Below are 23,905 nucleotides of genomic sequence, written 5' to 3' on the forward strand. Positions count from 1 at the left end.
TAATTAAATATTTACTAGCTCCAGGATTAGATATATATTGTAAGCAAACCATAGCGTCGTTTTCCATGGCGTCGTTTTCCGTACATAATATCATATGCATATATAGTAAGCATTCCTTGTTTTTGGTTATGTACTTTCCTTCTTTATTTGTCTATTAGTTGTTGTTATTCGGTTTTGTTTATGTACAATATATATGTGTGATGTCAACAAATATATATAACAATGCATATATATATATATATATATATATATATATCTAGTCCACACCAAAACAAAAGGAAAAAAATAAGACACCTCCATTTCCAATTGGACTTGGTTAGATATATTTAATTAACTTTAACGAATGCCCTTTCATTTCTATATAAGACAATTTTCTCTACACACGCTTCAGTAAATTCAACAATATGCATGTTCCTCTAAGCTTTGTATTAGAATCGAAGTCCGCCCTTTATAAAATAAAGCAACTTGAAAGCAAGTGCTCTCTTCCATCACATAAACAAACCAATTCCCTCACTTTCTCTTTAAATACAAGAACCACAACAAAAGAACCACAACACACAACACAACAAAAGAACACTTTTAAACTCCCTCAAAAACACATTAATTCCCAAATGGTTGATTCTACTAGCTCTTCCTCCAGGAAAACTGTCAACGACAGAACATTAACAGGAGCAGGCAACCTCATCAAGGTCCTCCCGACCGGCACCGTCTTCTTGTTCCAGTTCCTCAACCCTGTCTTGACCAACAATGGCCGCTGCGCCGTCCTCAACAAATCCCTAAGCGCCATTCTCATCGCCATTTCCGGCTTCTCTTGCTTTTTTGCTTCCTTCACTGACAGTTACACTGGCAGTGATGGAAAAACCCACTATGGGGTTGCAACAACTAAGGGTCTTTGGCCCTCAACAAATTCCAACTCTGTGGACTTGTCTGCTTATAAGCTTAGGTTTGGGGACTTCGTGCATGCCTTCTTTTCCTTGATTGTGTTTGCAGTTGTATCACTTTTGGACGCGAACAGTGTCAGGTGCTTCTATCCAGGGTTTGAGTCCAGTGAGAAGGTTTTGCTGCAGGCGTTGCCTCCTGTCATCGGTGCAGTTGCCAGTGCGGTTTTCGTTGTGTTCCCTAATAGTCGCCATGGAATCGGATACCCCTCCTCAAGTTCTGATTCTTCACAAGACTCAGAGAAATCCTGAAGGAATTGAAGTATCTGTGCTTCTTTGTTTAACAAGTAGTCCTAAATATGACACCAGTGCTTGCTCACGCAAGTTTATGCTTTTCATTGTTTGTTTAGTAGTTTGCCAAGGTTTGACTAATTTCTTCTGTATTGATCCATTTGGAATGTATGTAACAAGTTTCTATTGTTCACTAAAATTTCCATTTATGAATTCTCAAGTACTTTAATAGGAAAGGCACACAAGGTTTTAATTTCTTCCTCTTGTTGAGGAGTTAAGTTGACTGGTTCCCCATTGTAGAGCATCTTTACCCCATGAGGCTTGTATGAAGGTGGGAAGATGACACCATTTGTGAACTAAAGTAGACCATATTTCCTGCTCATCATTAGAGCTTGGTGCCACGTTGGTCGATTTACAATACTTCAAAAACTTTGCCCTTCTTGATCGTTTTCTTGATTGAAGATGAACCCACTTTTGTTACCTTCTTTTGCTTTGACCTGACTTTTCTTAGCTCAAGCGGCAATCGTAATGAAGTCGTCATCCTCTTCTTCCTTCCTTACCTTACCTTTGCTTCTTTTTTGGCTGACACCTGCTTGTTCTTTGCAGAAGTAGAACCTAAGACAACCATTTTAACCTTTGAGTGCTTTGTAGAACGACAAACCAAAGCATCCCACCATGCAATATTTCAACTTTCTGAGCCTCTGCAATGGATGGCAGGGACGTGCACTTTTCAAGTGAGTGCACCTACCCTCTCTCTCTCAATCCAGGGCTCAACGAAATAGATTGAGGATGTGGAAGGGGGTGGATTTATGGTATTGAGGAATCAATTGAATCCTCTATGGTCCTGTACGCTCAGAAAATATAGGTTTCATTTCAGACAAAGTTTTTAAGGAATCTGATACAATTCCATGGCAGGCAGTATAGGAGTGGGGTTTTTGACATTGAGGCAGATTGTTGCTGGGCATTTTATTTTTCATTTTCTAAGTTTTTTCTTTTTTAAAATTTGTTTTTAAATATAAAAAGGGGTGTTAAATCTATTTGTAAAAAGAATGTATACATGACAAATATACATGACAAATTTTGAGCTGAAGTATCACAATCTGGCGTGGCGATAACTTACCATTATATATATAATTTCTCCTACTTTCTTGAAAGCAATGTATGGTCTCCTTTTTTTGAAGGGAGACCATGTTTACTCTAATTTTTTAAATAAAACATTTGTCAAGCAGGAAACTCAAATAGAAATTGATAAATATTTATATATAAAAAATTTATGCAATAAAAAACAGGAACCTCTTTTGTCACACCCCAATTATTTATTTATTTATTTTATTTGGGAATGTGAGGTAAAAGAAAAACTAAAACTAAAAATTTAATTATCAAGAAACATGAAGATTGAACGTAGACTTCCATTTAAATCAAAATAATTTACATTGTATTATTACAAGCAAAATAACAAGAAAGTAACAAACTTTCAACAAAACACTCAAAACCATAATCCGTTCTTCTTGTTTCCTAAGCAAAAACTACACTTCAGTTTCAAAGCCTGCAATAGATTCAATAAGGGGTGAGCATTACATGCTCAGTAGAGGTCCTATGTCTTATGTGATTAGTGAGATTTATAATATACAATTTATACAATGCATGAATGAACTTCAATTCTACCCAACCCGTTAATCTATATAATAGGGCAAGCAAATCTGCATGTCCCATACCATGCATTTTATCACTGTGATTCCGAATGTCCCATTATATAAAATAACACCCATTTCAATCATCCCATAATTCCCCTTTTGCTAGTCATCTTGTCTACACCATTGATCTCCAAGCCCAAATCATCCAATCGACAATTATACCGCCGATTTCTTAATCTACTGTGCACACGGGCTCGCTTGAACTTGGTCCCTACAATGGTTAGACTCAACTACACAAAAGATACTTCCCATTATCCTTTTTCCATAATTTCTTTATCAACCCAAAAATTCCAACCACCACCGACAACATATGAATATGTCAAAATTCATCAAATTATAATGATAATTGACAACATGTATATATCTAATATCAAGGATAACAATCAAACAATATAACCAAGCATAACAATAATCAAATATTATCAAGCCTAATGTAGTATTTACAATATTTAATTAACTCAATGTATGCAAAACAAAACCTCCCCAAGAAAAACCCCTACCTCAAATCCAAAGCTATTGTATAACTCCCAATTGTAAGTCCAAACACTTTGAGCTTCTCCAAAATCTCACCACACTTCACTCTTTCTTTCTTCTGTCTATGATTTTTAGGAGACTAACACACTTGAAGTACCCATGATCAAAGAACTATTGAGTAGACCTATTTACAGTAAGCTAGAGTCGGTTAGATGAAGCTTATTGTTGTGCCACCTAATTAGTCTATAGGTTCCTAGACTCTCAAATAGCCTTTTGTGTTGGCTTTGTAGAGTGCTTAGTGAGCACTCTCCTATCAAGTTTATATATATAGGAATAACTATCATTCTTACACCTCATGCTTTAATTGGTTTTGAGGACACTACATTGCAACACGTCAGTCTTCAACAATGCTTAGTAAGCATAAATGTCTTTCTAACAGTTTTTGTAAAGTAAGTATATATATATATATATATATATATATATAATAATAATAAAAAATGCTGAAATGAATTGAAATAATTAAAGCCATGCAATAACATTTGATAGGTATAGCTAACTTCACGTAACTTGCCATACAATTTATATTTATATATATAGATATATTATTAATTATATAGTTTTGAAGACTAATAATTGTAAATATTTAATTTTATGAAATATTAATATACGTATTTAAAAATATGGGGTTTCACATCTTTTTAGACTAACGTAAAAAGAGTTATTTACACTAACATCCCCTGAGGTTTTTGATATTTTCAAAAAATCCCCTGATGTTTCAAAAATTACACGTACACCCCCTAAGGTTTTAAATTATTTTTACAAAACGCATTTTTGTTGATTTTGCTTCCAAGATTGATGATTTTGTATAAAAAAAAATTCTTCAAATTACAAAGTTACCCTATGATATTATATTGCACATACATTCATTGAGCTTAATTTTGTCATTCGCATAAGTTTTTATTATATGAAATCATCAATATTTGGACGAACAATCAACAAATACAGGTTTTGTGAAAACAATTTGAAATCTTAGGGAGTGTTCGTATAATTTTTGAAACCTCAAGGGGTTTTGTGAAAACACTAAAAATCTGAAGGATGCTAGTGTAAATAAAATTTTCTTTTCTTTATGGTTTATTGCTACTTTTTAATTGATGTGGTTGTCTACTTCATCTGCAACATAAGATGGTATGAGAACGTAATATACATATGTAATAAGAGTAATATTATTCTTATTAAACAGCGGTTGTATCTAGATCATATATGATTAGAGGCCATTGATAATAAATCAAATCTCTTATATAAAGAGTTGGTTAAAAAGTAGATTGTCTTTTGTTAAAATACGATTTCGTAGGATTGAAACATAGACAATACAACTTAATTTCTCTATAGATATGACATGTTATGCATGCTAATTACATGCATTAATCATCCGATTTTGCGATTATTATTATACAAAGATCATTAGAGTGATTGAGTGATATAAGAGACAAATCATATATATTGTGAAATAAAAGGAAATTTTTTTGGCAAAAAAAAAAAGTAAAATGAAAATTTAAGGAGTAAATGTGTACCATTACTAATTTTCCAAATACAGTTATGCTTTTTGTGAAATAATTACATGAGGCATATATAAGGGATTATGTATTATAATATATATAGGTACATAAAATCCTCAATGTTTTAGCCCTCCTCCTAAGAAAAAACCTCTCTAGCCACACATACCTTGACCACCCCTCTCCTCTCTTTGATGCACAAAACCTGCCCCTCTCCTACTTTTCCTTCTTTTGTCCTTTTATCTCATTTCCACGAGAAAGACTTTCATGAAACGGAAATAACACTATTTTGCTATTCTAAACCAATAATGATATGACACGCGTTGAAACTAAGTTTTTCTCCCATCCCTAACCTCATCTCCCTTCTTACTAGCCCCTCTCTTACATCCCTCTCCTTTTTAATTTTACATATATATATATATGTATATATATATATATATATATATATGTTGCAGACATAGGGTTCTAGCTTTTGATTTGTTTGTGGATGACTACCTTTGTTAGTTGTTTTGCAAATCTCGGGTTCCAGCTTTTGATTTACTTAATGTGTTAATAATTTTTGTTTGTAATAACTAATAAGTACATCAACTCTTTTTGAGTTTGTTTAGTATATTATTGCTTCTCTCAATAGGAAAGGTCCTCCAAAAAAAAAAAAAAAAACTGGAGTAGTAGTTTTGTGAGTTGTGGTCTATGCTGGACTTTTGCAGGCTTGCGAGTTTTATGTCAGAATTTATTTGGCCCTCTATGACAATTTGTGGAGGTACACTTGTGTGCATGTTGTCGGTGGAGTCTTTCGTATTTGGATTAATCATTTGTGATTATTGCGCTTCTATATTTATATTAACCTTAATTAGGTCGTTATCTGACTATTGTGGTTGATTCGCTACACACGTTTAGCTCGATCGGCTAAACAATCAATGCCACAGATGATTTATTATCTGACCTGACTTTCTTAGCTCGATCGGCAATTGTAATGAGGTCATCCTCCTCCTCTTCCTTTGCTTCTTTTTTGGCTGACACCTGCTTGTTCTTTGCAGAAGTAGAAGAATCCGAAACTTTTGGCCTTTTAACCTAAGACTGCTCAGAGACATTGGCCTCATCTAGAGGCCTCTTAACAGAGACCAGAGAAGAAGTTTTCTTCTGACGTTTCGGCTTCATTCGAAGCCTTGATGATTTGTAATCCTCTTCCGAATCAATAGAAGTCTCACTTTCTTCTTCAACAGCGGTTCTGACTGTCCCTCTAATGAAGCTGATGCTTTTGAATTGGATACTGGTGAGGTTCTGGCAGATGAAGTTGAAGCTTCTGGTTAGTGAGAGAAATGTACCGAATTTAGCAACTCCCTTATGGGCCTAAAGTTCATGCAAGCAAAAAAGTTGGTAATTTTAACCGAAACCCATAAGTTTGCATTTTTCTAGTCTAACAACAACATTAGTCGAGCATACTTGATGCACTGCCCAAAAAGGAGAAAATATATGAAATTAAATCATCACCGAAATTAGTAAAGTTCTAACACAAGGAGAGAAACTTATTTATGTGCCGGTATTCCTAGTCAATGACATATGATCATTTATTTTAACTTTATCACAAAGACAAAAAGTATAGTCTAGGGAAATTGAGGGGTGGGAATAGCCAAAATGCATATCAGATACAGTACAAATGACAATGTATGATTAGTTGATTAGTTTAGAATACGATCACCACGGTGGTATCCCATTATTGCATAGAAATTATTCTCCTAACATGTACGGCATGATATTGGAATTCCACACATGTGCAACATCTAATATGTTGATTCCTTGCCCAAACAAACAAAGTTTATTTTATTTTACTTTGAAATATCGGCCTTGTTTAAGACGACCTTGGCATGGTTGTTCGACTTTTTTTTCTTCCCTTTATTTATTGTTAGTAGATAATATACACATATCACTCTATATTCTATATTCTATATTAGGAGGAATTTTAAGGTATGTTGATTCCTTGCCGAAACAAACAAAGTTTATTTTATTTTGTTTTGAAACTCACAAGGGACGGGCGTCGCCAAATGCAATGGTCACACCTCTTGTGAGGATGTTGCCCTATGCGTTAGCGTTACTTAACAGTATATAGGTTTATTGTATAGTTTGACACGCTTAATTATCGTCAATTTTCTCTACACACACTTCATTAAAACATATATTTGTACTAATCTTGTTGATATTAGAGCCTAAACTTGTTATTAGAATCGAAGTCCGCCCTTAAAATAAAGCAACTTGAAAGCAAGTGCTCTCTTCCATCACATAAACAAACCAATTCCCTCACTTTCTCTATAAATACAAGACATATTTGTTCATACAAGAACCACAACACACAACACAACAAAAGAACACTTTTAAACTCCCTCAAGAACACATTAATTCCCAAATGGGGGATTCTACTAGCTCTTCCTCCAAGAAAACTTTCAACGACAGAACATTTACAGGAGCAGGCAACCTCATCAAGGTCCTCCCGACCGGCACCGTCTTCTTGTTCCAGTTCCTCAACCCTGTCTTGACCAACAATGGCCACTGCGCTGTCCTCAACAAATTCCTAAGCGCCATTCTCATCGCCATTTCCGGCTTCTCTTGCTTGTTTGCTTCCTTCACTGACAGTTACACTGGCAGTGACGGAAAAACCCACTATGGGGTTGCAACAACTAAGGGTCTTTGGCCCTCAACAAATTCCAACTCTGTGGACTTGTCTGCTTATAAGCTTAGGTTTGGGGACTTCGTGCATGCCTTCTTTTCCTTGATTGTGTTTGCAGTTGTATCACTTTTAGACACCAACAGTGTCAGGTGCTTCTATCCAGGGTTTGAGTCCAGTGAGAAGGTTTTGCTGCAGGCGTTGCCTCCTGTCATCGGTGCAGTTGCCAGTGCTGTTTTCGTTATGTTCCCTAATAGTCGCCATGGAATCGGATACCCCTCCTCAAGTTCTGATTCTTCACAAGACTCAGAGAAATCCTGAAGGAATTGAAGTATCTGTGCTTCTTTGTTTAACAAGTAGTCCTAAATATGACACCAGTGCTTGCTCACGCAAGTTCATGCTTTTCATTGTTTGTTTAGTAGTTTGCCAAGGTTTGATTAATTTCTTCTGTATCGATCCATTTGGAATGTATGTAACAAGTTTCTATTGTTCACTAAAATTTCCATTTATGAATTCTCAAGTAATTTAATAGGAAAGGCACACAATGTTTTAATTTCTTCCTCTTGTTGAGGAGTTAAGTTGACTGGTTCCCCATTGTAGAGCATCTTTACCCCATGAGGCTTGTATGAAGGTGGGAAGATGACACCATTTGTGAACTAAAGTAGACCATATTTCCTGCTCATCATTAGAGCTTGGTGCCACGTTTGTCGATTTACAGTACCTACAAAAACTTTGCCCTTCTTGATCGTTTTCTTGATTGAAGATGAACCCACTTTTGTTACCTTCTTTTGCTTTGACCTGACTTTTCTTAGCTCGAGCGGCAATCGTAATGAAGTCGTCATCCTCTTCTTCCTTCCTTACCTTACCTTTGCTTCTTTTTTAGCTGACACCTGCTTGTTCTTTGCAGAAGTAGAAGAACCTAAGACAACCATTTTAACCTTTGAGTGCTTTGTAGAACGACAAACCAAAGCATCCCACCATGCAATATTTCAACTTTCTGAGCCTCTGCAATGGATGGCAGGGACGTGCACTTTTCAAGTGAGTGCACCTACCTCTCTCTCTCTCAATCCAGGGCTCAACGAAATAGATTGAGGATGTGGAAGGGGGTGGATTTATGGTATTGAGGAATCAATTGAATCCTCTATGGTCTTGTAAGCCCAGAAAATATAGGTTTCATTTCAGACAAAGTTTTTAAGGAATCTGATACAATTCCATGGCAGGCAGTATAGGAGTGGGGTTTTTGACATTGAGGCAGATTGTTGCTGGGCATTTTATTTTTCATTTTCTAAGTTTTTTCATTTTTAAAATTTGTTTTTAAATATAAAAAAGGGTGTTAAATCTATTTGTAAAAAGATTGTACACATGACAAATTTTGAATGGAGGTATCACCATTTGGCGTGGCGATAACGTACCATTATATATATAATTTCTCCTACTTTCTTGAAAGCAATGTATGGTCTCCTATTTTTAAGGGAGACCATGTTTACTCTATTTTTTTAAATAAAACATTTGTCAAGCAGGAAACTCAAATAGAAATTGATAAATATTTATATAAAAAAAATTTATGCAATAAAAAACAGGAACCTCTTTTTAGACTAATGTAAAAAGAGTTATTTACACTAACATCTCCTGAGGTTTTTGATATTTTCAAAAAATCCCCTGATGTTTCAAAAATTACACGTACACCCCCTAAGGTTTTAAATTATTTTTACAAAACACATTTTTGTTGATTTTGCTTCCAAGATTGATGATTTTATATAAAAAAAATTTCTTCAAATTACAAAGTTACCCTATGATATTATATTGCACATACATTCATTGAGCTTAATTTTGTCATTCGCATAAGTTTTTATTATATGAAATCATCAATATTTGGACGAACAATCAACAAATACAGGTTTTCTGAAAACAATTTGAAATCTTAGGGAGTGTTTGTATAATTTTTGAAACCTCAAGGGGTTTTGTGAAAACACTAAAAATCTGAAGGATGCTAGTGTAAATAAAATTTCGAAGATATTTTAAAAGTGAAAAACAATAAGAGTAACCACAAGGTGTGAATGCAGTAAACTCACCTCCAAATTTGCTACCTAAGGCCTCAATGGCAAGGGTTTGAAATTTGTTAGAAACACTTTGTGGCCAAGGGCAAGTCAAACTCCAATCGGGGATTAATCCCACACTTTCAAGTGTGGGGACACCTCATGGTATTTATCCAAAAAAAAAAAATTAAAATAAGAGCAAGCTTGGATCGGGCCATATAGAACCTAGGTAGCGAGTTTTAGGGTGGGCCTTCAAGCTTTGGGCCAATTTGTACATACCTACTTGCAAATAAAAATTCTATTAGCTCAAATTCATATGTGATATAAAGCGAAAAGTCACAAATCGTCCATGCAATTTAAGGGAATTGTAACTTTAGGTACTGGGTTTGAATACTTTCGTTACCCATTTCAATCGAATATTCCATTTCTGCAATTTTTTTTTAATTTATAAAAACCTTGGGTGACCTATAGTATGTGCAACCCATTCCCACATCGCGCGCATTCAACGAACCTAGCATGTGAATCGTCAATGTGCAACCACATATTAAGCTTAGTGCATGGATAAATCGCTTGCTCTGATATCACATTAGAATTAGAGCATCCAACTCAAAACTAATTAATTATGAATAAACAGGCTCAATATATTGTTATGTAAGGCTTAGAATTTTAGATATGAGACTCTATGTTCTCAAACAAAAGGATACGGTTGACCCAAAAAAACAAAAGGATACATTGCCCAAATTACTCGTAGTAGCTAAAGTAGACCTGAACAACAGTAGCTCACCTGATTAAGAAAAAGACTCAGAGTAGCCCAAACAAACCTCAACAGCCCAAATATACAATAAATAATATAACAAAGTTTTTGGTCAAGAAAACTTCTTCCCATGAATACAAACCTATCTCATGTCATCTTCCTGCGTACTCCAAAACCCATAAAGTTCGCATGTTGCAAGTCCAACAAGAACATTGGTCGGTCGAGAACTATTCATGCACTGCCGAAAAAGGAAAAAAAAAAGAAATTAAAATCACCACCGAAATGAGTAAAACTTCTCTACCAGCCTAAGAACAGGTGAGAAAAACCAACCTACCCCACTGAGATACCACCACAAAGTTACTTACGTATTGTCATTTGATTTCACTTTTGTATAAGATAGTACTTGATTGATTTGAAATATCGATGGCATTCTGATTGTTTAAAAATTATTCTTCAATATCATGTACGTCATTGACCCGAAAAAAGAAAACTGCATACCACCAACTATGATATTGTAAGTCCAATCATGTGCAACATCGATATGTGTTGATTACTTGCTTGCCCAAACAAATGAGTTTAATTTCCTTGAAATATCGGACTGTTGTCATGGCATGGTTTTTCAACATTTTCAAAATTTATTTATTGCTAGTAGATAATACACATACATCACTCTATATGCTATATTAGGAGGAATATAAGGAAAGTCGTCGGAGCGTGGGTAGGCAATTGTGAACAGTAAACTTATGTAGATCCCACAATCGATTCTATCCACAAAATAGCCTTGGGTAGAGTTATTGTAGGGGGTAAGAAACTCACAAGGGGTGAACTCATGTGACACCAAATGCAAGGGTCCTACCTCTTGTGAGTACGTTGCCCTAGGCGGCAATCCTACTAATGATTTTCTTGTTGCCCACACTTCGATTGATGGATTATAATCGTTGGATCATACAAACGTGAATAAATGTTAATTTGTGACATAATTCATTAATATATTTGTATGTCAGTTAACCCTACCAAAGTTTTTTATTATTTACTATTCTTCATTTGTACAGTTTTTTTTACTATTCTTCATTTGACTAGCAACTTGCATGCGTATTATATTGGTTTATTATATCTTTGAGTTTGACACACTTAATATGTACCCATATGCATATATTACGTACAACTCAAACGTTGATTGTTTATTCAATCCTCCTTGTATCCGGGTCATGATGCCATTAATGGATGATGAATGAATCAAATCTCTATGACATGAGGGGTTCATATTGCAAGTTTGTTGTGGATAAGAGTTCATTAAAAAGTAGATTGTCATATACAATTCACTTAATTTCTCTATAAATATGACATGTTATGCATGCTAATTACATGCATTAGTCATCAAATTTCGCGATAATTATTTTACGGCGTCATTAGAGAAAGTGAGTGAGTGATATGTCAGAGAAATCATAAATGCATGCTATTCGTACTTTGTGAAATAAAAGACAATTTAATAAAGATTAAGAGTAAATGTATACATTATTAAGTCTCCAAATACAATTTATTCCAAGTGCATTAAGCCTTTTTGTACGCGCTTTCATATATGCGAGACGTCTTTTTTCAATTACAGGTGCTACATGGGACTTATCATACTTTTTATTTATTTTTTATGCGGAGGGATTGAGAGAGGTAACCTTAAACCGTATATTAGCCTATTTGAAAAGAAGACTTGTGCGTCTATTTCTAGGGAGAATAAATTATTATAAATAATAATAATTAAAAAAGAAGATAATTAATGTTACATTAAAAATCAATCATTTCAACCTAATCTTCATCATCATATGTACTAAATCTTATAAATAAATATATATAAAAAAATTAATTTCACATGCATGCATCACCACCACTTACTATCTACTTCTTTGGACTTCATCTTCCATCATTCATTCATATTATATTTGATACTTGGCATGCGGTATTCTTCTGGCTATGAAATCTTAATTGATAACTGCACAATGCAATTGGACTACCTTTGTTGCTCCCTTTTATCGTGAGTTACAAAATAGCAACAACACTTCTCCCATAGCCGTTATTCCATCTTCCCCGACCTGTTTCCCTCTTAGTCGTCAATCCCTGCTCCTTCATCCATAGGAAGCCTCACCATCTCAGAACAGCGTTGTTTTGAACAACTTTGTTGTGTTGGTCTGTAGCTCCCTGACTTCGGTAGTTGGAATGGTGGATGGATGAGTCTTTCTGATGACTCATTCACAATGACTGTCCCATCCACAGGAACTTTAAAAAAAATCTTGCTTACAAAATTGAAAGGCATAGTGGGAGAATTAGATATTATATATTGAAATTGAGTTGTTAATGTGTAGAAAATCCAAGCAGGGGATCCGCATCTTTATCCTGTTCCTCTAAGCTTGAATTAGAAACGAAGTCCGGCCTTTCTAAAAGTAAAAGCCACCTTTCCAAATCAATACGACAAAACCATTTTTCAATTAACGTGAAAGCAAGTGCTCTCTTTCATCACATAAACAACCCAATTCCCTCATTTTCTCTATAAATATATATACGACATATTTTTATATCAAAGAACCACAACACAAAGAACACTTCCAATAACTCCCTCAAGAACACATTAGTTCCCAAATGGGGGGTTCTACTAGCACTTCCTCCAATACAGTGTCATTGTTAACAACCAAAAAGAAAACTTTCAAAGACAAAACATTCACAGCAGCAGGCAACCTCATCAAGCTCCTCCCAACTGGCACCGTCTTCTTGTTCCAGTTCCTCAACCCTGTCTTGTCCAACACTGGCCACTGCGCCACCATCAACAAATTCCTAAGCGCCATTCTCATCGCCATTTCCGGTTTCTCTTGCTGTTTTGCTTCCTTCACTGATAGTTACACCGGCAGTGATGGAAAAACCCACTATGGGGTTGCAACAGCTAAGGGTCTTTGGCCCTCAAGAAATTCCAACTCCGTGGACTTGTCTGCTTACAAGCTTAGGTTTGGGGACTTTGTGCATGCCTTCTTTTCCTTGATTGTGTTTGCAGTTGTGTCACTTTTGGACACCAACAGTGTCAGGTGCTTCTATCCAGGGTTTGAGTCCACTGAGAAGGTTTTGCTGCAGGTGTTGCCTCCTGTCATCGGTGTAATTGCCTGTACTGTTTTCTGTGTGTTCCCTAATAAACGCCATGGAATCGGATACCCCTCCTCAAGTTCTGATTCGTCACAAGACTCGGACAAATCCTGAAGGAATTGAAGTATCTGTGCTTCTTGTTTAAATAAGGCATTAGTGTTTGCTTAATTTCTTCTGTATATCGATCCCTTTGGAATGCATGTAACAAGTTTCTATTGTGCACTAAATTTTCCATTTATGAATTATAACTTGATCTCAATTCTCAAGTAGTTTGATAAGAAAGGCACACATGTTTTATGCCATTAGATAAGTATTGGACGTTGAAATTAACAACAAAAACTTAAAATACATTACATAGGTACCAAGTCTAACAGTAACTCTAAACACATTCTTCAAATTATAATCCTTGCCACTAACAATACGTTCTACAAGAAATTGGATCTTCTACATACTGCAGATCATACATATAATTAAACCCATTTTCGTGTAAATGTCAACGCCATAGGTATTTTATTCTTACATCAGCAAACAATCTATCTAGAAGGTTAGAAGATGAATTTGAAAGAATAGGAACGTATGGGGTAAAGCCTCAATCATCATGAGGGCATATTGTATTGATTTATATAGTATTACAGATAGAGTCCTATATCAAGTATGATAAGAATACAATGTAATCAGATAACCAAGAGGAATCCCACATGGGATAAACGTAAATACAAGATAGAGTCCTGAGGACAATAGTCATCTAATAGAATTCTCATTCTCATCAAAGAAACCATTAGAAGCATGTTCTTTTCTGCACGAAAAAACTTCATCTTGTCTGTTTTACAGGTTTGTCTGCCACAATAAACTTGTTCGACTCCTATCATGGGTGGGGAATTTCATAAGTTGTGCACGAGAAGGATCATAAAAGTTGTGCAAAATTACACCTCTACAAGTGGTGGGCATAAAAGAAAATATTCTCTAATTTCGCTAGGGTGTTGGTTATCAGGTTAAATCACTTTCTGTTGAAGAGTAAAATAATCAATTTGGAAAGAAAGAAAAGAGTTTGTCTTGCATCAATACTAAAATCTTATACTGGTATGCCAGTCAAAGTTCAAACAATTTGGTCATCAAGGAAAGTTAAATAATCTTATTAACTGATACTTGTTCTAATTTTAAGACTTCAAAACTAAAGGCCTACCTAATCCCACTTTTGCCCTCTTCAGTTGAGCTAAGGCCTAGTGGACACCAGAAAAAGTGACACCATAAGACTCCAAGAATTTATATTGAGTGATGGAGAAAATTCATGATGAGGATTAAGGAGACAAGAAGGAAGGGCACACAAAACATCCTAAGATGGATTTTAGAAGAAGGGAAAAGTGATGTCCAACCGAGATTCTAGAAGAAGGATACATTTCGGTTTTAATACTTATTGACAATATGCTCCTCTTTTATACATTCTTCAATACTTTAAAATTATTTCCAAAATATATGGATTTGTGTTTTATGAGATACACATAGTCCAATCAAGAGTAATCATCAGTGAATGCTGTGAAACGAAAGAAGCCTCACTTTGATGTAGTAGACATCAAACTGAATTTACCTCTACAATTTTGTAACTATTTATGGCTTTAGGGCATATTTCCGAAAACCGGAGCTTTGAACATGCGGGGGAACTTATACAGTGGCTGGCTTTTGGCCTATGGAGGATTCGGAAGTGTAGGAATGAGGCGATTTTTTAGGGGAAATCAATTGATCCCCAAGATGTTGCCTTATGGTCGAAGCAAGTTCCAGAGTTCGGGGAGATGCAAGCGTTGAAAAAATTACAACAATGTGACATGGGCCATGGACAATGAAGCAACGAGGTCAATGATCAGGGGTGGAGGAAACAAGCGGATGGGATGGTCAAACTGAACTGCGCTGGGGCGTGTGGTTAGCGCATACTTTGAGAGGAGGTGTGGGTTGGGTGTGACGTTCTCAATATGGTTTGCTAATTGAGGCTGGGGCGTTGGAGACTTACATTGTTAATCTGCACCGACGGTGGAGGCTCTTGCGATCAGGGAGGCTATGACCAGATGTGCGGCTAGTGGCATTAACAATTTAGAAGTGGTATCTGATTCTCAATCTATCATCGCAATGTTGAACTGAATGGGAAGGTGGCGGTTGAGGCTGCTTTGGATGGGATTGGGTTTGACATTAGGGAACTGGGCCGACAATTAGGAAAGGTGAGATGAGGTTTATGTATGCACCACGGACATGTAACCAAGCTCCTTATTTGGTGGCATGTAATGACACTGCACCAAATTACAGATGTTACGATTTGATATTTACGGCACGTTTTTTTGTGCATGTCGTTAATAACTGATATTTACGGCATATGATAAAGAACGCCTTAAAAAGATAATAAAGCGTGTTGTTAATAACTTACATTTACGGCATATGAAAACATGCCTTAAAAGGGTAATTTATGTGTATTTTAACACCGTTATTTTAAATACGCCGAGAATGCAAATTAGATATATATTATGACGCGCGACTGAGTACGCCGTAATTTGTAATTCAATTTTGTTTTTGCTGAAACCCCCCAATATATTTGCAATTCGCTAAAAATATAAGAATTTTTTTTTATAATTTCCCTCGTTTTATTTTTCATTTAGACGTGAACGTTCAAGCGAAGCTGTGAAAGACTATAGATCCACTTCTCTCTTCATCTCCCTCTCTCTCACAGTTAATCAAGAGCTCTAGTTCCCCGTTTGCTAGAAGACTATTGCTCGAGCAAAGCTGAATTCTCAGTGACAGTTCGTAAGGTTCTATTTTTGAAATCCCTAACCTCCATGCTTGATATTGAGTTTTTGTTCCGTTCTAGATGTCATTCGCTTGCTTTTATCATGGATTCTATGTGAAAGTTTGTTTTTAATTGATTGAATTTGGATTCTATATGTACGATTTATTATTGAATCCAAGATGCTACTTGGATTTCTGATTTTGTTTGATCGAATTTGGGTTCTAGATTTATGGATCCACTTAAAATCAGCCTCACCATCGCCCTAGGTTGCCAGTGAAGATGTAGAAAAGCCTGATATGTATAGAACGTATAGAGATGCTTATTTCCAAGATGATGGTGTTGTGGAACCAACACATAAAAGAGATAGAAGAGCCAAGTTTTACAAGTTTGTTGGAAGATGCTGAAATTGCTTTATTTCCTGGTTGTATGAATTACATGAAGATGTCTGCAGTTGTTGTCTTGTCCAAGTTTAAAGCTATGCTTGAAATTTTGCGTGACATGCTGCCAGATGGGAACACACTTCCTGATTCTTTTGTATTCAACAAAAACTTTACTAAAGACATTTGATCTAGGTTATGAAAAAGATAGATACATGTGTGAATGACTGCTGTTTATTTTGGAATTACCTTGAGCATATGGATACATGTCCAAAGTGTGATGCTTCAAGATGGAAAACTAATGAGCGCTCTAATAAGATTCACAAGGGAATCTCTGTTAAGGTCTTGCGCTATTTTCCTATAGTACCCAAACTTAAGAGGTCTTGCGCTATTCACCTGAAAAGGTTGAACAGTTACTATGGCATTCCAATCATAAAAGTCAGGATGACAAGATGAGACATCCGGTTGATTCACTTGCATGGCAACAAATAGATCGTAAGTATCCTAGTTTTGCATCGGATCCACACAATCTTAGATTGGCCCTTTCAACTGATGGGTTAAATCTCATTGGTGATCTTAGTTCTAGATATAGTTGTTGGCCGGTGATGCTAATTATTTACAATCTTCCCCCTTGGTTATGCATGTCGAAGGATAATATGGTATTGTCATTATTAATCTCATGCCCCAAGTAGCTAGGAAATTATATAGCTGTATATTTAGAGCCACTAATTCATGATTTAAACGAGCTTTGGAACAATAATGGGATTGAGGCGTACGATTTATTTAGTAACTGATGCATGAAGTCTTCAGAAATATCTTTCCAATTCTCTAATTTTATAGGCACCAACTCCCTTGTTGTGGCACCAAAGAAATAAGCTCCTAGTTGAATTCAATCCTCGAGGCCACCCACATGGGGAAAATGCAGCTAAGTTTGCTTTTCTCCTTGGTGCCACAGCAAAGGAGTTGGTGCCTATAACATTAGAGAATTGGAAAGCATGCTCAAGTAATTTCAATTAGCTATGTTTTCCTTATGTTTTTGTTGTCTAAATTAACTATGTTTCTATTTCTAATAATTTCAATTTTTCTGTTTTAGACTATTGCTCCAGCAAAGCTTAACTGCCCCTTATTGATACACCAAATTTATTTATTTTCTTGTTCCAATTTTTACAAAGTCAAAAATCACCTTGTAATGTTAAACTATCCTATGGCTCCTGAGTATAATCAACAAAATAAACTTCGATGTGAATCCATCAAATATGGGATTTGTACAAAGGATTTCATTGCAACTCAATGGCATAATTCGAGTTTTGGGATCCTGCCTTTGAAACTGGAAAGCCCACCTGTTCGCCCATAAAACAAAGAACAATTTTGCTATGGGGATTATATGATCCAAGGTTGTCCTCGCATTTGTTTCTTGATTAATTTGGTTATCTAGTGGTCTAGACTTTAGAGTGGTGAGGACCAACGCAGTGGGAGGTAGGCACAATGGAAGGAGGATTGGTGGTGGTAAAACACGAGTGTTCTGAAGTGGTGGCTTTTAGGTTAACTTATAATTTAGTTTTTAAATTTTTGTGTCAAAATAAACAAATTGATGCTTAGCATATGTGTAAAATATAATTGAAAATCTGATGATATGGCTGATGCCATCTCATTTGGACTCAAATTTGGTGTTCCTACCATTATTGATATAACAAACAAAAAAAGTAAATTTAGGTTTTAGTCACAAAAAACATTTCACTTTTGGAAAAAGTCAAAACTTTTATTAAAAAACAGAAAAACCTCTCAACTTTCAAACTAAAGACAAGCAAATGTAAAAGATTCCTTAGAAAATCCAAAAACAAATAAGGGCAATTTTGTCCAATGAAACTATTGATAAACGTATACTAAAAGAAATTTATGCAATAAAAACAGAAACCTCCATTTTATTATTATTATTATTTTACAAAAATGATATTCTGAACTATTCTATAATATACGGAAAAAAAAGTTCAAACTCAGATGCAAAACGCGGGCACATTGTCCTAACCCACTTGCAAACTACCTTTGAATTTACGAAAAATATATATATATATAGTTTTTAGATATTTTAAAAGTGAAAAATATTCATAGTAACTAACTGACAAAAACAAAAGCAAGCTTCAATCGGGCCATAGAACCTAGGTAACGGTTTTTAGGTTGCGCCTTCAAGCTTTGGGCCTATTTGTGAAATAAAAATTATATTAATTCAAATTCTTCTGTGATATAAACCAATAAGTCATAAATGATCCATGCGAGATAAGGGAATTGTAACTTTAGGTGCTGGGGTTTGAATTTTTTTGATCTTAGAGCACTTTCATTTGCCCAAGTAAGACCATCTCCAATCATGTTGGGGCTAAATTTAAATTTCCACCCTCCAAAATACAAATATTCATGTATTTTTCAGGACTCAAATTTTTTTTTTCCTCTAATCTTGTAGACTCATAATTTAAGTCCGCAACTTTATTAAATTGTTTAAGAATGAATAACCCCTAATTTTTTTTTTCTTGTTAATTTTTCTTGACATTATTTTTATTTCAATACTCGTGATTTAATTTTCTAAACATTTTAATCTAAAAAAATTAAAATTCCAAAACATAATAGAATTTCACTTAAAAATAAAAACAAGTACACCACCATACATATGCCTAGAATAATTCGAACCCTTTATTGAAGCTATTGCCATAATTTCTTCCATTTTTACTTTTACTTTTATTACATTGGATTCTTTTATCCTCGTTCAATAATGTTTTGAACTTTTGCCCACCTCCACTTGTGTTCTTCAATTATTTTCTGAACTCTTTCTCAATCCTTGTTGTCTTGTTTCAATCATGTTCTGAACCATTGCTCAACTTTGTCCATCTCACTTTATTGGATTCCCTTATCTTTCCATATATTTTCCTATCTTCATTCAATTATTTTCTGAACCATTTCCCATCTTATCTTGTTTCAATCACGTTCTGAACCATTGCTCATCTTTGTTCATCTCACTTTATTGGATTCCCTTATCTTTCCCTATCTTTTCCTATCTTCATTCAATTATTTTCAAACATGTAGGTCATCTCATTCTCTTGTCTATTTAAGAAGTGTTATTCTACTGAATTGACTACACAATCTCCTTCAATTCTCATTCTTACAATGAATTCACGTGGGAAGGCTATACAAAATTTCTTCAATGATGATTCTGATGATGATGACCTTCATCAACAGAGGGTTGCAATGGTTGTTCAACACCATACGTTTTTGTTGGAGCAATATACTCAACAATCCAAACATGGTGGTTCTGTTGTAGGCCGTGAATACAAGAATCGGAATAAAGAAAAACATCATAAGAGTCTCATGGAGGACTACTTCTGTGAAAGACCACTTTATCCCCTAGTGGACTTTCGCAGGCGGTTCCACATGAGAAGAAAGCTTTTCTATCGCATCTTGAATGATGTTGTTGCACATGAGCCATACTTTACCCAGAAGATAGACGCTTTGTGGACGACAAAGTCTATCCCGAGTAGAAGCTAACACCGCGAATGCTCGCATATGGATGCTCGCAGACTTCACGACGAGCATCAGATTGGGTGAATCTACAGCCCTTGAATGGTTGCAAAAGTTTTGTTCTTATTAAAGCCGTGTATGGTCGGGTACTCCGTTCCCCAAATCCGCGGACCTTTACGTGCTCTTGCACAAGGCTAGTCCTAGAGGATTCCCGGGCATGTTAGGCGATTGATTGCATGCATTGGGAATGGAAGAACTGCCCACTACTTGAGCAGCGCCAGTTTATCGGCGTTGCCAGATCGAACAACGATATCAACGTTCTAGCTCGTTCCCCGTTGTTCAATGATGTAGTGAATGGAGTGTCTTCCCATATCTAATATGTTGTCAATGGAAATGAATATAATTTGGGTTATTACTTGGCTAATGATATCTACCTCGTTGGGCTACATTGGTTAAGACGATTTCTCAACCGAATACTCTAAAAAAAAAGACTATTTGCCCAAAAACAAGAGGCTTATAAGAAGGATGTCGAAAAAGCCTTCGGAATACTTCAGGCTCAATGGGCAATTTTTAGGGGACCTGCATGTATGTGGCGCGAAGAACAACTTCATTCAATCATGATGACATGCATAATATTACACAACATAATTGTTGAGGATGAATATGAGGATCTATATGCAGAATCTGATGATGAAGATAATTATCCACGAACATCTAAAAGAGCAAGAGCAAGACTTGCTTATGAGCTTGAGTCAACTATCACGTACGATATAAACCGAGACAGACAAACTATCTTAGACTACATGGTCCGTCATAATAGAGTTCGTGCTTTACAAGTGCATCACAGTCTAAGAAATAATTTGATCAACCACATTTGGAGATGCGAAGGAGAGGGACAATGAGCTATGTTGTATGTTTAAATTATGTTGTGTATTAAATTATATAAGTGTGTTTAAATTATGTTGTGTGTTTAAATTATAAAAGTGGTTGTGTGATTTTAATGAATTATATGGTTTATCATTGAATTAGAAAAAAACTAATCATAGAAAAATAAACGACAATCATAAAAAAAAAAAAAAAAAAAGATAAACGATAATTATAAATAAAGATAAACAACAATTACAAATAAAGATAAACGATAATTAAAAATAATGCTAAATGATAATTAGAAATAAAGATAAACGACAATTATAAATAAAGATAAACAACAATTACAAATAAACGTAAATTAATAACCACTATGTGAAGGGCTTGGATAATAGTCTCCAGAGTTGTCTTATGGATTGTAGGGGGAACTTGTGTTCATCTGGGCCTCAATAATTTCTTCTTGCTTATTCCCCTAATACTTCTTCTTTCTTGGAGTAAATTTGGATAGGTCCATGGACATTATCCTTTGTTCATTGGCCTCCTTATCTTGTTGGATTTGATATGAATGTTGCTCTTGTAGGAGCTCTAACTTTCGCCGCCTATCCTCTTTTGCCTCATTTCATTGTTGAACCAATTTAGACAAGAACTTACCACTTTGGTTGAGATAACTTTCAACACATTTCCCTTTCTTTTTTTCATCCTTCTGTTTATCTCTTCCCAATGGCCTTGGAGTGGGCATGACCACATCATCTTCATCTTCCTCCAAATTGACTGTATTGCCACTATGAGAAGAATCTTTGAATGATTGTGTGGGAGATTCACATAGGTCGTTTCATTTTGGGCAGTCTTTTAAGATTTGCCAAGCATGATACAACTTGAAAGGCATATTTGGAGGTTTATTATCATTCAAGAAAATTGTTTTTGCATTTATTTCCCACCCATGAAATAAAATAAAAATCAAGTTAATAATTGAAAACAATTAAAATTATAAATTTAAGCATTGAAAAAAATGGGTACTCACCACATCTTCAAGATTCGAGCCACTCACATGCCTTGCATTGACCTTTGTTATACATGCCTTCCAAAGAGAACATTGTTGGTTGATGATCTTGAACCAAGAAGCTCAACATAAGAAGTGTCGAAGATCATCCTGTGACAGAAGTTGAGTTACGAAGAAGTTGGTAAAAATTATCTAGAATGTGTCTAGGATAAGTGTGTGAGTACTACTTGTAATCATCGTTTTATAGTGGATTTGTGTTGGACTGAAGAGTTCCGTGGATTTTCCCCAGATATGGGGTTTTAGCACGTAAAATAATTCTTTGCGTGTTCCTTTATTTTATACTTATCTATGTAACCAGCTCTTGTAATTTGTTTATAAATACAACTCTCCATCACATTGATGGATCATTCAGCCAAACTTGCTTTCTTGAGTAAACATAAATCTTACATGGTATCAGAGCCACCTGTCGTATGACACAGCTTTAGTTTTTTTTTTCTCTCCCAAAATTTTCCTTCTCATAGCCAACGTTAATGATGCCTCTGCTACCCCAACCACCACTTCACCTATCCTTTCTTCTATGAACCCTCTCACTCCTACCATAGTTGCTGCTGTCTCCATTAAGTTGGATTGAACCAACTATTCTCTTAGGCTGGCACAATTTCTACCCATTCTCGAAGCCGAGACCTTATTGTTGAAATATAATCCTGTTCGCCTGATTTCTTAGAGCAGAAGTCATGTTCACTGCCTGATTTCTTAGGCGAAGTCATTTTCTATTTTCTGTTCTGTCTATTTTAAATGATGTAATGAGAACCATTAGATCATAGTCTAGGTGGATTCTCTAGCTTAGATTTGGTATGACACGTGTAAGCACCTAATAGGGTGACAGTTGTAATTCTGTTAGAAGAGAATCACATTTCTCTCTCTGTCAGACACACTATGTAAGCTCGCAGATTGTAAGAATTCAATAGAACAGTGCCTTCCTCATTTCTCTTCATTCTCTCTAGCTGAAATCTCCAGAAAATACATCTCTTCCTAATCTGAAAATACATATACAAACTAAGAATTCTAACACTTATGGGCTTTGTGGATGGCTCTTATGAATGTCCTCCAAAACATCTCTCCGGTAGTACAATAGTCAATCTCGCCTACACAACATGGATTTAGCAGGACCAACTTATCTTAAGTTGGATCAACAACTCCTTATCCCAGTCAGTGCTCTCCATAGTTTCACGTAATCGACTTCTCATTCCACTTGGCTAGCTCTCGAACGTCGATATGCCTCGACATCACAAAACAGGATTTTGCATTTGCGCAATGAGCTGATGCACACCATGAAAGGAGACTTGTCTGTCTCGGATTATCTTGACAAGATGAATATGATTGCTAACAACCTTGCACTTGCTGGACAACAGGTTCCTGATGATGAACTTGTGCAGATTATCATGAATAATCTTGGCCCTGCGTATGAAATGGTGGCGAGTGCTGCTCAAGCTTGTGATACCCCATTACATATCCCACACTTGAGTCTCTTCTGCGACTACCAAAGGAGAATGAATGATCATGTTTCTTCTCTCACCGAGTCCGCTCGTAGCTGCCTTTATCGCTAACCGAGGACGTGGTGGTGGCCGTTCTCGGGAATTGGACGTGGTGGTGTTCCGCAATCGTGGAACTGCTCCAAATTCACGAGGTGGTACTGCTCGTGGATCCTCTACCAACCAGCGAAGCTATCAACAAGTTGGTGAAGCATCGTCCTCTATGAACACACGGTTAGTGTGTCAAATCTGTGGCAAGCGGGGTCATCCGGCTTTGGACTGTTATCAAAGGATGAACCTAGCGTATGAAGGTCGAATTCCAGCAAAACGTCTTACTGCCATGGCCACCTCTCCTACTACCATGACTCGATAGAACAATGGCACATGGCTTCTTGACAC

General features: G+C 35.8%; 1 protein-coding gene and 3 pseudogenes across 1 annotated transcript; all 4 read left to right on the plus strand.

Annotated features, from left to right (window-relative positions):
- Positions 1-559: 559 nt before the first annotated feature.
- LOC103322890 (protein DMP2 pseudogene) lies at positions 560-1,400 on the plus strand (annotated as a pseudogene).
- A 5,746-nt stretch (positions 1,401-7,146) lies between these two features.
- On the plus strand, positions 7,147-8,062 carry LOC103322962 (protein DMP2 pseudogene; annotated as a pseudogene).
- A 4,796-nt stretch (positions 8,063-12,858) lies between these two features.
- LOC103322889 (protein DMP2-like) lies at positions 12,859-13,718 on the plus strand. The gene has a single exon (XM_008224840.3). The coding sequence runs from the start codon at positions 12,968-12,970 to the stop codon at positions 13,571-13,573; it is 606 nt and encodes a 201-aa protein (XP_008223062.2). The 5' UTR covers positions 12,859-12,967; the 3' UTR covers positions 13,574-13,718.
- A 1,790-nt stretch (positions 13,719-15,508) lies between these two features.
- LOC148920220 (uncharacterized) lies at positions 15,509-17,397 on the plus strand (annotated as a pseudogene).
- The last annotated feature ends 6,508 nt before the right edge of the window (positions 17,398-23,905 follow it).

Source organism: Prunus mume, linkage group LG2 (genome assembly GCF_029339155.1).
Source record: "Prunus mume cultivar Tortuosa linkage group LG2, ASM2933915v1, whole genome shotgun sequence".
NCBI classification, from domain to species: Eukaryota; Viridiplantae; Streptophyta; class Magnoliopsida; order Rosales; family Rosaceae; genus Prunus; species Prunus mume.

What these genes read in the sequence shown, in the direction of transcription:
- LOC103322889 (XM_008224840.3), top strand. Translation starts at nt 12,968, where the DNA reads ATGGGGGGTTCTACTAGCACTTCCTCCAATACAGTGTCATTGTTAACA.